General features: G+C 38.6%; 1 protein-coding gene across 5 annotated transcripts in view; it reads left to right on the top strand.

Annotated features, from left to right (window-relative positions):
* LOC121382974 (dentin sialophosphoprotein-like) overlaps nt 1-3,162 on the top strand; it is a 32,589-nt gene extending 29,427 nt beyond the window's left edge. For all 5 annotated transcript variants that reach the window (XM_041512673.1, XM_041512674.1, XM_041512676.1 and 2 more), the window contains exon 3: nt 1,203-3,162. In XM_041512673.1, coding sequence (XP_041368607.1) covers nt 1,203-1,303 — 101 coding nt within the window. In that variant the 3' untranslated portion in view covers nt 1,304-3,162. The remainder of the gene's footprint in view (nt 1-1,202) is intronic.
* The last annotated feature ends 9,075 nt before the right edge of the window (nt 3,163-12,237 follow it).

Genomic DNA, 12,237 nt, shown 5'->3' with positions numbered 1-12,237 from the left:
TCCAATAGCCGATCATTAATTAATCAATGTACTCTAGTGGTGTCGTTAAACAAAACAAACTTCTTACAATGATAGCGAGCGGGACGTAACCCAGTGGTAAAGCGCTCGCCTCGTGCGCGGTCGATCTAGGATCGATCGCCGTCGGTGGATCCATTGGGCTATTTCTCTTTCCAGTCAGTGTCCTACGACTGGTATATCGTGCTATCCTGTCTGTGGGACGGTGGATGTAAAATATATCTAGCTACCAATGGAAAAAAATAGCGGGTTTTTTCTCTAATATATATGTCACAATTGACGATGATTCATTAATAAATGTGTTCTAGTGGTGTCGTTAAACAAAACAAACTTTTGCAATGTCATCGAACTCATGGCAGTTTCTTTAATGGTTGGCCTTTGTAAATTAGTCGTCCCAGCGAGTGCATCACAACTGGTATATCAAAAGCTGTGGTATGTGCTATCCTCTCTGTGAGATGTTGCATATATAAAAGATCCCTTGCTACTAATTGAAAAATGTAGCGGGTTTCCTGTCTAAGGCTGTATGTCAAAATTAGCAACTGTTTGACATCCAATAGCCGATGATTAATAAATTAATGTGTTCTAGTGGTGTCGTTAAACAAAACAAGGTTTATTAACTTTACAATGATATCGAACTCGGGACGACAGTCTCTGTAAAAGTTGGCCTTTGTAAATTAATCACTTTTTCTTACACACCCGTTGGTGAGAATGCCATGCATTATTTTTAATTAGACATGGTTGTTAACACATGTACGTGTGTTAACAATTTCAAGACCTACGATTGGCTGTTCCTAGGTTATGACCAGGTCACCACTGCCATACATCCAATGAAACCCTACACGATGGAAATCGATTAGACTGTGACGTATAGTTAACCTGACATTCATGTGTCAGCTGCAAGTGCAACGGCTGTAAATAACTTTTAGTAAAAAAAAGATGTTAAAATTTGCTTAAAACCTGGATTTTGACAATATGTAAGAAATAATATAATACATTCGTGTCCGTTAGATACCATTTATCTCAGAACTCGTTTAAAAACGTATCAAACTCGCTTTCGCTCGTCAGATACATTATAAAACAACTCGTTGTGAGATAAATGTATCTAACGGCCACTCATGTATTATTCTCTATATAGCTTTTGTGCTATAATATGTGTGATTTTAATGTGCTTCTTTTTTAACTTTCAGCCTCAAAACCAGAACAAAGGCCATCGTCACCCTATTTGCTTCTTCTATACCGGATGTTCTGCCATTTTCTCAGCCGACCGGAATATCCATTCTTCGTTTGATTCGATATTACAATGTCGAGACAGACAAATAAAGTACAGAATTATTATCTACGTCGGGTTCGAGATATGAAGATATTTATCATTTCATTCCACAGAGAAGTAAATCTGCACTGAATTTCCAACATTCGAGATAACGAAATCACTTCTATAGTTCGTCCCATCATTCTGTAAAAATGTGTATTGTAAATAACGTCAGTTTGGTTTCACGTAAGAGGAAAGGTCCAAGTGTTTTGTATACAACACAACAATACTATTTTCATGTACAAATTACAAATCAATCGGCTCAGAAATAAATAACTTGTAGTATATTCCAAGTATGAAAAAGGCGTACATACATACATACATACATACATACATACATACATACATAAAAACATTGATATTTACAATAGAAAGAATATGATGTTACTGTATTTGTAAATTAATACGTAATAATTATGTATAAGTATGGCACATGGAATAGAGTTACGGTGAATACGTTAGCATGTGTAATAACCTTTTTAACTTTAATTCTTTGAACCTTGTAAATAATTATGAGCCGTTTTATTTGTTTCTCATATTGCTTTCAAATATAAATGTACTTTTATTTATTTGTGTATTTGTGTGTGTGTGTGTGTGTGTGAGAGAGAGAGAGAGAGAGAGAGAGAGAGAGAGAGAGAGAGAGAGAGAGAGAGAGAGAGAGAGAGGGGAGATACAGAGAGAATGTGTGTGCGCATGCGTGCGCGCGTGCGTGTGTGTATGTTTTGTGTGTTGTGTAAATACTATGTAAAATACAGTTACATTGTTACATTATTAGTTTTACTGCGTTTACATGATATACTTAGTATATTATATACAAGAACATCAATATTTAATCTATGTTTACACCATTGGTTTTACTCTGTCTGGATATTATAACAAAGAGCCTGATTACATTTTATTCAAGTTTTGCTGTGATATAATAATATGTCAGCTTGCCTATTGCATAGTTTGTCGATTTGTATTTACTTTCACCGCATTTTGATGATATATTTTGTTCTTACTCTAGTATTCATTATGGTTCATCGACACTATTTGGACATACGTAACAGCTGTATTCATTATGGTTCAAGGACACTATTTGGGCATACGTAACAGCTGTATTCATTATGGTTCATGGACACTATATGGGCATACGTGACAGCTGTATTAAGTATGGTTCTTGGACACTATTTGGGCATACGCGACAGCTGTATTAATTATGGTTCATGGACACTATTTGGGCATACGCGACAGCTGTATTAATTATGGTTCATGGACACTATATGGGCATACGTGACAGCTGTATTAATTATGGTTCATGGACACTATTTGGGCATACGCGACAGCTGTATTAATTATGGTTCATGGACACTATTTGGACATACACGACAGCTGTATTAATTATGGTTCATGGACACTATTTGGGCATACGTGACAGCTGTATTAATTATGGTTCATGGACACTATTTGGGCATACGCGACAGCTGTATTAATTATGGTTCATGGACACTATTTGGACATACACGACAGCTGTATTAATTATGGTTCATGGACACTATTTGGGCATACACGACAGCTGTATTAATTATGGTTCATGGACACTATTTGGGCATACACAACAGCTGATTGGGCTTTATGGCCAAGACAGATTTTAATGGACTGTGCAGGATAGGACACCAAAATCTGTATATGGCCCACTCCTATAGTTAGAGAATGGAGTCTTGTTTTGTGCATTCCATCTGTGTACAGCAGTGTAATATATGTATTGACACCACACCACCAGTTGTTGTATCGTAACAGCTTAATATAGTCTTGTTTAGGAAATAGTTCCTCATAAAAAAAAACATAATACAAAATTCTGATATGCCTTTCGAAATTTTTCTTTGATGATTATATATAGGTTGACCACTGTAGTATTTAAATAACCCATTTGTTTAAAGGGATATTACTGAGTTTGCTGCAATTTGTAAGATGTTATCGACTAACCGAGACTTTTTAACGATTGTAATTACATATCAAATATAAAAAAAATTTGCATAGTGGTATTTACTGCTCTGTCAAAAGTTGAACTTTGACCCAGTCGGATGTTATTTGGTTTAGTACTACCTCTAGACTCGACACTAACAAGAGTTCGAGACTTTAACTCCGTGGCAAAGTCATACAAACTGTATGTGTGTGACATCATTAGAGATTAGAAAATCTTTAATGTCGTCATGTGCATACAAGTTCTAGTGCCAAGCGCCCTCAAATATATAACAAAGGATTATGCCAGCTACCATCCCATCTCCCATTCGTTCGCGCCAGCAGAGACGTGGTGTCTTTTACATTCGATTCAGTGCGTCTTTTTTTTTCGACGAGTACCGTATTCGCCAGACCCAGACTCTGAGCCAGTTTCAGGGTGTTCACGGCGCCAACGATACGAATACCTCGTACGAGAATAATAACCGAATCTGACACAAAAAAAACACGACAATTTCATCATTTGTTATGCAATCGGTTATTCACATACGTACGAGACTCTCGTATTGTGTGACGTCGCCTTTTGAGACAGACTGTAGGTAGTCAGTACATTGCTTTCCGAAGACCATGCACCTTTATACGGGTTGCTGCAGTTGATCGGGTACGTTGTCTGATAACATTGTATCTGACACCGTGAGCTACAACTTTCCTTGTCACTTTTAGGTTTCGGAAACGACAAGGATGGTGGTTAGTGTACACACTGCATATGTGCGTAGACTCGAGATCGTGATTAACGTTTTCGTGGACTCTGAATGCACGTACCTGTTTCCAGTCACTTAAAATGTTCTATACATACCGCAAAGTCGCGGATCCATAGGTATAAGGGTTCTTGAAGTGCATATCCCTTCCCTGAATTATAAAGAGTCCGAAAATATGTTTTTAACAGACGAATTTAATTAATAATTTTTAATTTATTGTTTTAATTTTATTTTTATTATTTTTATTATTTTTATTTATTTTGTTTTTATTTTATTTTATTTTTGTTTTTTGTCTTTTTTTATTTTATTGGTTGGGGGGTTTTGGGTTTTTTTGTGGGGGGGGGGGGGGTTGGGTTGGGGGTTTTTTTTTGGGGGGGGGGGGGGGGTGTTGTGGAAATGTACTTCCCATGTGGGCTGGATGTAATCATAAGCGTAACTAATATAACCCCCACCGCCAGTACTAGAGCATATCTTCGCATTTGGACAAAAAGACGATGGAGTCGTTCATACAAAATGAGTTTGGCCTAACAACTGTTCACCATGTGTTTCCAGCACTCTACTCACAATACCAGTTGTAATCCTTGAAAAAAATTCGCATCGATTCGTTTGGAACCATATATAGTTGTTTTGTTGTAGTAATGCAAATATGAATAAACCTTGTTATTCAAATTCGAACGTTTTTGTTTAATTCAGCTTAAACACGAACTACCCTTACTCCCACCCTCACCCCACCCCCACCACCTCGAGAATGGGAGGTTGAACACCTATAGGTGTAGGGCGAGACGTAGCCCAGTGGTAAAGCGCTCGCTTGATGCGCGGTTGGTCTAGGATCGATCCCCATCGGTCGGCCCATTTGGCTATTTCTCGTTCCAGCCAGTGCACCGCGACTGGTGTATCAAAGGCCGTGGTATGTGCTATGGGATGGTGCATATAAAAGATCCCTTGCTGCTAATCACAAAAGTCTAGCCCATGAAGTGGCGACAGCGGGTTTCCTCCCTCAATATCTGTGTGGTCCTTAATCATATGTCCGACGCCATATAACCGTAAATAAAATGTGCTGAGTGCGTCGTTAAATAAGACATTGCCTGCATTGTCTTTGTCTATGGATGTAATTCATATTAGCTCGAGTGTCCTCTAGTTCTATCCTGTGTATATGTTTGATCAAATATACTTGCACACATAACAGGGCACTCGAGCTAAATGCATGCTATAATAAAATTGCATAGATTAAATTTTTTGGTGTGTTTTTTGTTGGGTTTTTTTTTTTTTTTTTTGATACGGGTATGTAGGCACATGTTGGAACAGCCAAACTAAAGCTCGCAAAAATTTTACCTTTAGTCTCTGTGTACTGCATTATCGATTACTTCAATAACAATGCCAGTGAAGCTGTTCTAAATGTGGTTTTTTCAATCCTGTATTAAAGATATAATATTTTCATGGTAAAAAAAACTTTAAAAAAAATTATGTTGAATTGTTTTCCAAAAAATCTTATTTGAGTTGGTATGGGTTTAAAACTTCAATAATATGTTGTTATACGAATATTAACTTTATGTATTACAAATAAAAGTTAGATTGCAATTCATCGGTTCCTTTTTGACACAGACTATTTTGAAGTTACACCCCCTCCGTAGAATGAAACTCAGGGGTAGATTGATCGCCTGTATCGCATAATCGATTGTCCTCAATGGACTCGAGATATTTTGCTGTCCCTGCCAACGGCCGTGGAATGTACTGTCTTGACAACAGGGAAGTGCTTTTGAAAGATCCATAGATGTTTTTTGGTACAAGAGTAACCTATGTGGCGATAGCATTTGTTCATTTTGCATTCCAGCCAATGCTTCACAACTGGTGTATCAAAGGTCGTGGTATGTACTATCCTGTCTGTGGGATGGGGCATACAAAAAAGAGATTTTGCTGCTAATTAATCGAAAAGAGTAGCCGTGAAATGGCGGCAGCGGGTTTCCTCACTAATTATCTCTGAGGTCTTTCACCACATGTCCGACGGCAACAAACTGTATTTTAAATGTGCTGAGTGATTCGAAAATAAAACTTCTATTCTATGTGCCGTGGTGTAGATCGTTACCTCTCTCTCTCTCTCTCTCTCTCTCTCTCTCTCTCTCTCTCTCTCTCTCTCCCTCTCTCTCTCTCTCTCTCTCTCTCTCTCTCTCTCTCTCTCTCTCTCTCTCTCTCTCTCTCTCTCTGTCTCTCTCTCTCTCCCCCCCCCTCTCGCTCGCTCTCTCCACAAACTAACACATATATATTACAAAATGTATGACATCCAATAGCCGTTGATTAATAAATCAATGTGCTCTAGTGGTATCGTTAAAAAAAAAAACCTTAAACTTTTCATTTCAAGACGTTTTGAATTATGTGTATATATCCTACGAAGAGCTCATCTTGTCATTGTAAATACCCATTTGACAAAAGTGTTTAAAACGTTTGTTTTGTTTAACGACACCAACTGTGGTGCATTGGTTGGAACGAGAAATATCCCAGTGGCGACCTGAGTGTACTGAAATAAAAGTTTCAAAAGGTATGTCTGTCTGTCTGTCTTGTCTGCTTTACTTGGAAAAATATTATTGAGTTGAATTTACAAAGCCTACCGGCCTCGGTGGCGTCGTGGTTAGGCCAACGGTCTACAGGTTGGTAGGTACTGGGTTTGGATCCCAGTCGAGGCATGGGATTTTTAATCCAGATACCGACTCCAAACCCTGAGTGAGTGTTCCGCAAGGCTCAGTGGGTAGGTGTAAACCACTTGCACCGACCAGTGATCCATAACTGGTTCAACAAAGGCCATGGTCTGTGCTATCCTACCTGTGGGAAGCGCAAATAAAAGATCCCTTGCTGCCCGTCGTAAAAGAGTAGCCTATGTGGCGACAGCGGGTTTCCTCTAAAACACAGTGTCAGAATGACCATATGTTTGACGTCCAATAGCCGATGATAGTATAAAAAAATCAATGTGCTCTAGTGGCGTCGTTAAATAAAAACAAACTTTACTTTACTATAACAGGTAACTCATAGCACGCACCACCCCCACCCCACAGTCCCTGGTTCCAGCTGATATCCTATGTGAGTCCCGTCTTTGGAACGGAGTTTTTTTGTTTGTTTTTTTGTTTGTGTGTGTCAGGAAACTTTTTTGTTTTTTTTGGGGGGGGGGGGGTTTGTTGCTTGGTGTTGTTGTATTTTGGGGGGGTGGGGGCAGGGGTAATTTGTTTTGCCTTTGCCATTGTTTGGCGGAGGGTGGTCATGTTCGCGCGCGTGCGTGTGTGTTGTTGGTTTCTTTGTTTCTTTTTCCCCTTTTATAAGTTTCGCAAAATCTGATCTCCGTCTCTGATGTCTCTGTTTCTCTCTTTGATAATCTTATTGCATTTTAAACGCCTCCTTTTACTACTAATGTACATGGTTGACGCGTATGTGTGTGTGTGTGTGTGTGTGTGCGTGCGTGCGCGCGCGCGCGTGTATGTCTGTATGTGTGTTTGAGTGTGTGTGTGTGTCTGTGTATGTTGTGTGTGTGTCTCACTGTGTGTGTGTGTGCCTCACTGTGTGTGTGTGTGTGTGTTTGTGCGTGTATGTGTGATTGTGTGTGTGTGCATGCATGCACGTGCATTTGAACACGTGTTACACATACATATGAAATGCTGTCTACAAGAACGTGTGATTTCCTCATACAGTGTACCATAATTTCCGAGAGGAAAAGTTAAAAGATAAAGTTCTGTATTGTTTAACGACACCGCTAAAGCACATTGGTTTATTAATCATCGGCTACTAGATGTAAAACATTTCGTAGTCTTAGAGAGGAAACCCGCTACATCATTCCATTAGCTGCAAAGGGATATTTTATAAACACTTTCCCTACAGACAGGCAGCACACACCACATTTGATATACCAGTCGTAGGTGTGTTTGTATGTGGTGTGTGTGTGTGTGTGTGTGTGTGTGTGTGTGTGTCTGTGTGTGTGTTTCTGTCTGTGTGTGTGTCTGTGTGTGTGTGTATGTGTGTGTGCATGTGTCTTGTGTGTGTGCATGCATGTGTGTGCGTATGTGTGATTGTGTGCGTGCGTGCATGCACGTGCGTTTGAACACGTGTTACACATGTGAAACGCTGTCTAACAGAACGTGTGATTTCCTCATACATTGTACCATAATTTCCGAGAGGAAAAGTTAAAAGATAAAGTTCTGTATTGTTTAAGTTTAACGACACCGCTAGAGCACATTGGTTTATTAATCATCGGCTACTAGATGTAAAACATTTCGTATTCTTAGAGAGGAAACCCGCTACATCATTCCATTAGCTGCAAGGGATATTTTATACTTTCCCCACAGACAGGCAGCACACACCACGACATTTCATATACCAGTCGTGGTGCACTGGTTGGGACGTAGAAAGAAAAAAACAATCAGTGAATGGGTCCACTGAGGTGATTCGATCCTAAGACCTAAGACGTAAGCACATCAGGCGAGAGAATCCTAAACATATCTAAAATCTCACAGGATATATTGAATTATGGGTTATACCAGTTATATAGAAAACAATCGTTTGATTCTGTATGATTGTAATTATCCGTCCTAAACAAATGAGAAAATAGGTTTTTGCAGTTTATGTTGGATATTTCCTGTGATGAATGAATGAATGAATGTTTAACGACACCCCAGCACGAAAAATACATCGGCTATTGGGTGTCAAATTATGGTAATGGAAACAAATAAGGTGATGATCAACATCAACAGAAAAATTCAAGATATAAATAAAAACAGTGTAAAGAACTGTGCAAAATACAAATATCACAGAGAGATACTGACTTTTACTCTAAACTTCAATGTGTGCTGTATTGGCCATTCTCAAAGAGAATGTTACACACCTGCACCACGGTGAGGTTACAGCACGCGCAGGGGATTTCCTGTGATGATTTAGATATGTTTCAGTAAGAGTCTAGTTGCCTAAGTAAGTAAAAACTTATCTCTTCGAATACAACGTTTGTTTTGTTTAACGACACCATTAGAGCACATTGATTAATTAATCATCGGATATTGGATGTCAAACATTTGGTAATTCTGAAATGTAGTCACCAGAGGAAACCCACTACATTTTTCCTAATTCAGCAAGGGATCTTTTATATGCACTTTCACACAGACCGAAAGCACATACCACAGCCTTAGACCAGTTGCGGTGCACTGGCTGGAACGAGAAAAAACCTAATCAGTTGAATGGATCCACCGAGGTGGTTCGATCCTGCGACGCAAGCACCTCAAGCACCGACCCTCTCTTCGGATATATGCATCTTCTTCGACATGATCTCAGAAATTACCGTACAGTGTATCAGGAAGTCACACTAGAACAACGGTTTACAGGTTTGCGTGTGTGCTGATTTACGTGCGACCCAGGGGCCTAATTCACAAAGGTCTCCTAGGCTCTGCTAAGACAACAAAGCATCCTCTTTGCAAGTCTTTTAGCATTGAACTGCGAGATCGCAAAGTTGCGAGAGTTTAGTGAATTAGGCCCCTGGTGTATTAAAGTAACAGACCTAGTTTTTAAACAGTACAACACATTTGTCATTATTCGAGCCGTTTTTGACAATTGAAAGTAGATATTTCTTTGTTTTTATTGTTTAAATTGTTAATTTCCGTACATCAGAAATATTTCTGGTCATTCTGGTGTTTGTAATACTTCGAAATGCATTCTTTTTACAATTCTCAAACCGCATGTACCTTTGAATAAGTAAGGCAATGAAGACGAGCTGTAGTCTATTTTTAGAAGGTATTTTAGAGGGCATTTCCCCGTTTCTACTTCACAGATACTCGTTTCACTCTGTAACAGTACGAGGGCGGGACGTAGCCCAGTGGTACAGCGCTAGCCTGATGCGCTGTTGGTCTAGGATCGATCCGCGTCGGTGGACCCATTAGCCTATTTCTCATCCCAGTCAGTGCACCACGACTGGTATATGTGCTATCCTGTCTGTGGGATGGTGCATATAAACGATCCCTTGCTACTAATGGGAAAATGTAGCGGGTTTCCTCTCTAAAACTATATTTCGAAATTAAATACCAAATGTTTGACATGCAATAGCCGATGATAAATAAATCAATGTGTTCTAGTGCTGTCGTTGAACAAAATAAACTGTTAGCTGTAACTGCACAGTGTAACTGTATTCAGATGTTTTACGGGTTTTTACATTAAACAAACTTAGTGTCTATTTTTACGAACTAATACTAGGATCTGCGACTTTAAATATAAACATAATATTTGTTTTACAGTGCTATTAGGAATGTGTAGGTGTCTCTGATTTAGCTGCATGTGTAAATTATTTACATGTTTAAACATGTTCATTTCTGAAAACAGGTTATGCAAGTCATTTTGAAAACATATATATAATGTCTTTATGTGGTAAAGACGTCTCTCTTTTTTTTTCTCTTTTTTTTTTAACTGCAACCTTTTTCATATTAGTTATCTTAGAAATGAACCATAGAAATCCCTGCACAGTGTATTTTCTTCACTAAATTAATTAATAAACGTTATACCCTATCGCGTTTTTTACTTTAAAATCCCTAAACAAATTAGCATTATAATGATCTGTTAATAAATAGAAAAAACAAGCATAATAAACATCAAAAAGGTACTTTTTATAGGTGAAAAATTGCAACGTGCATCAAAACACCTGTTAATAAATACAAATAACAGGGATAATAAATATCGAAAAGGTACTTTTGATAGGTGAAAAATTGCAAAGTGCATCAAAACACATGTTAATAAAAACAAAAAATAGGCATAATAAACATCAAAAAGGTACTTTTGATAGGTGAAAAATTGCAAAGTGCATAAAAAAACCCTGTTAATAAATAGAAATAACTGGGATAATAACAATCAAACAGGTGCTTTTTATAGGTGAAAAATTGCAGAGTGCATCAAAACACTTGCAAGTTTAAAAGAGACTATCAATAAATGAACCATATGACTCGTGCTTACATCCATCCACTGAAGGTTCAAGCACGACTGTCTTGGGCACATCCTACGAGATTCCCCGGTAGATATGTCCAAGACAGGAGGAAGGAAATGTTTTATTTCATGACGCACTCAACACATCTTATTTACGGTTATATGACGTCGGACATATGGTTAAGGACCACACAGATATTGAGAGAGGAAGCCCGCTGTCGCCACTTCATGGGCTACTCTGTTCGATTAGCAGCAAGGGATCTTTTATATGCACCATCCCATAGGCATGATAGCACATACCACGGCCTTTGGTGTACCAGTCGTGGTGCATTGGCTGGAGCGAGAAATAGCGCAATGGGCCCACTGACGGGGATCGATCCCAAACCGACCGCGCATCAAAAGAGCGCTCTACCACTTGGCTACGTCTCGCCCTAAGACAGGAGGAAGAGACTGTGTTCGAAATTAATTGCTGTGGACTGCATTATTACACCTGTGACCACACCTGTCAGGTGTCATGAAATTAGGTGTGGTTAGTCTGTTTCAAATTGACCGTTTAAATTGTTCGTATGTGGATATTGCATTGCCAATATGTCTGGCGCCATATAACCGTAAATAAAATGAAATGGGTGCGTTGTTAAATGAAACATCTCTTTCTTTTTCTTTTCTTTTTTCTTTTTGTTTTCTTTTCTTTGTTTGTCCGTGGATATTGCATTGCCAATATGATACTTTTTCACCTATAAAAAACAACTTTTTTAATGTTTATCATGCCTGTTATTTGTATCTAGTAACAAGTCATCATAAAGTTAATACAGTTCATGGGCGGATCCAGAAAATATTTTTAGGGGGGGACCAAAAAAGAAGGGCACATTGACTCGTCAAAAGGGCACCTTACTACAAGTTTTAATATTTACAATTAATATGAATTCCTACAGTTCTACGTCATAATATACTAGCAATAATGAAGTAAATTGGCGTCACTCGCGTTAGAATCTCAATGGGGCCCCATTGAGACTCAATAACACAGACACATATCTGCAAGCTTGCGCATGTACACGAAAATCTTGATTTCATTTATCTACAATATAATTATTGTTTACTTAAAAAAAAAAAAATTCTACAAACAAAAAGGGCACTTGGACATTTTGAGGGCACTTGAACAATTTTTGGGGGGGACGCGTCCCCCTGGTCCCCCCCCTTGGATCCGCCCATGCAGTTTTGTTTTTTGTTCCATTAATTTTAAAACATCATATTTAATAAATAGCCTGGTTACATAAAACAAATTTACGG

This window comes from Gigantopelta aegis, chromosome 10, assembly GCF_016097555.1.
Source record: "Gigantopelta aegis isolate Gae_Host chromosome 10, Gae_host_genome, whole genome shotgun sequence".
Taxonomy (NCBI): Eukaryota; Metazoa; Mollusca; class Gastropoda; order Neomphalida; family Peltospiridae; genus Gigantopelta; species Gigantopelta aegis.
Note: the sequence above shows the minus strand (reverse complement) of the source record. Positions and strands in the feature narration are given on the sequence as shown.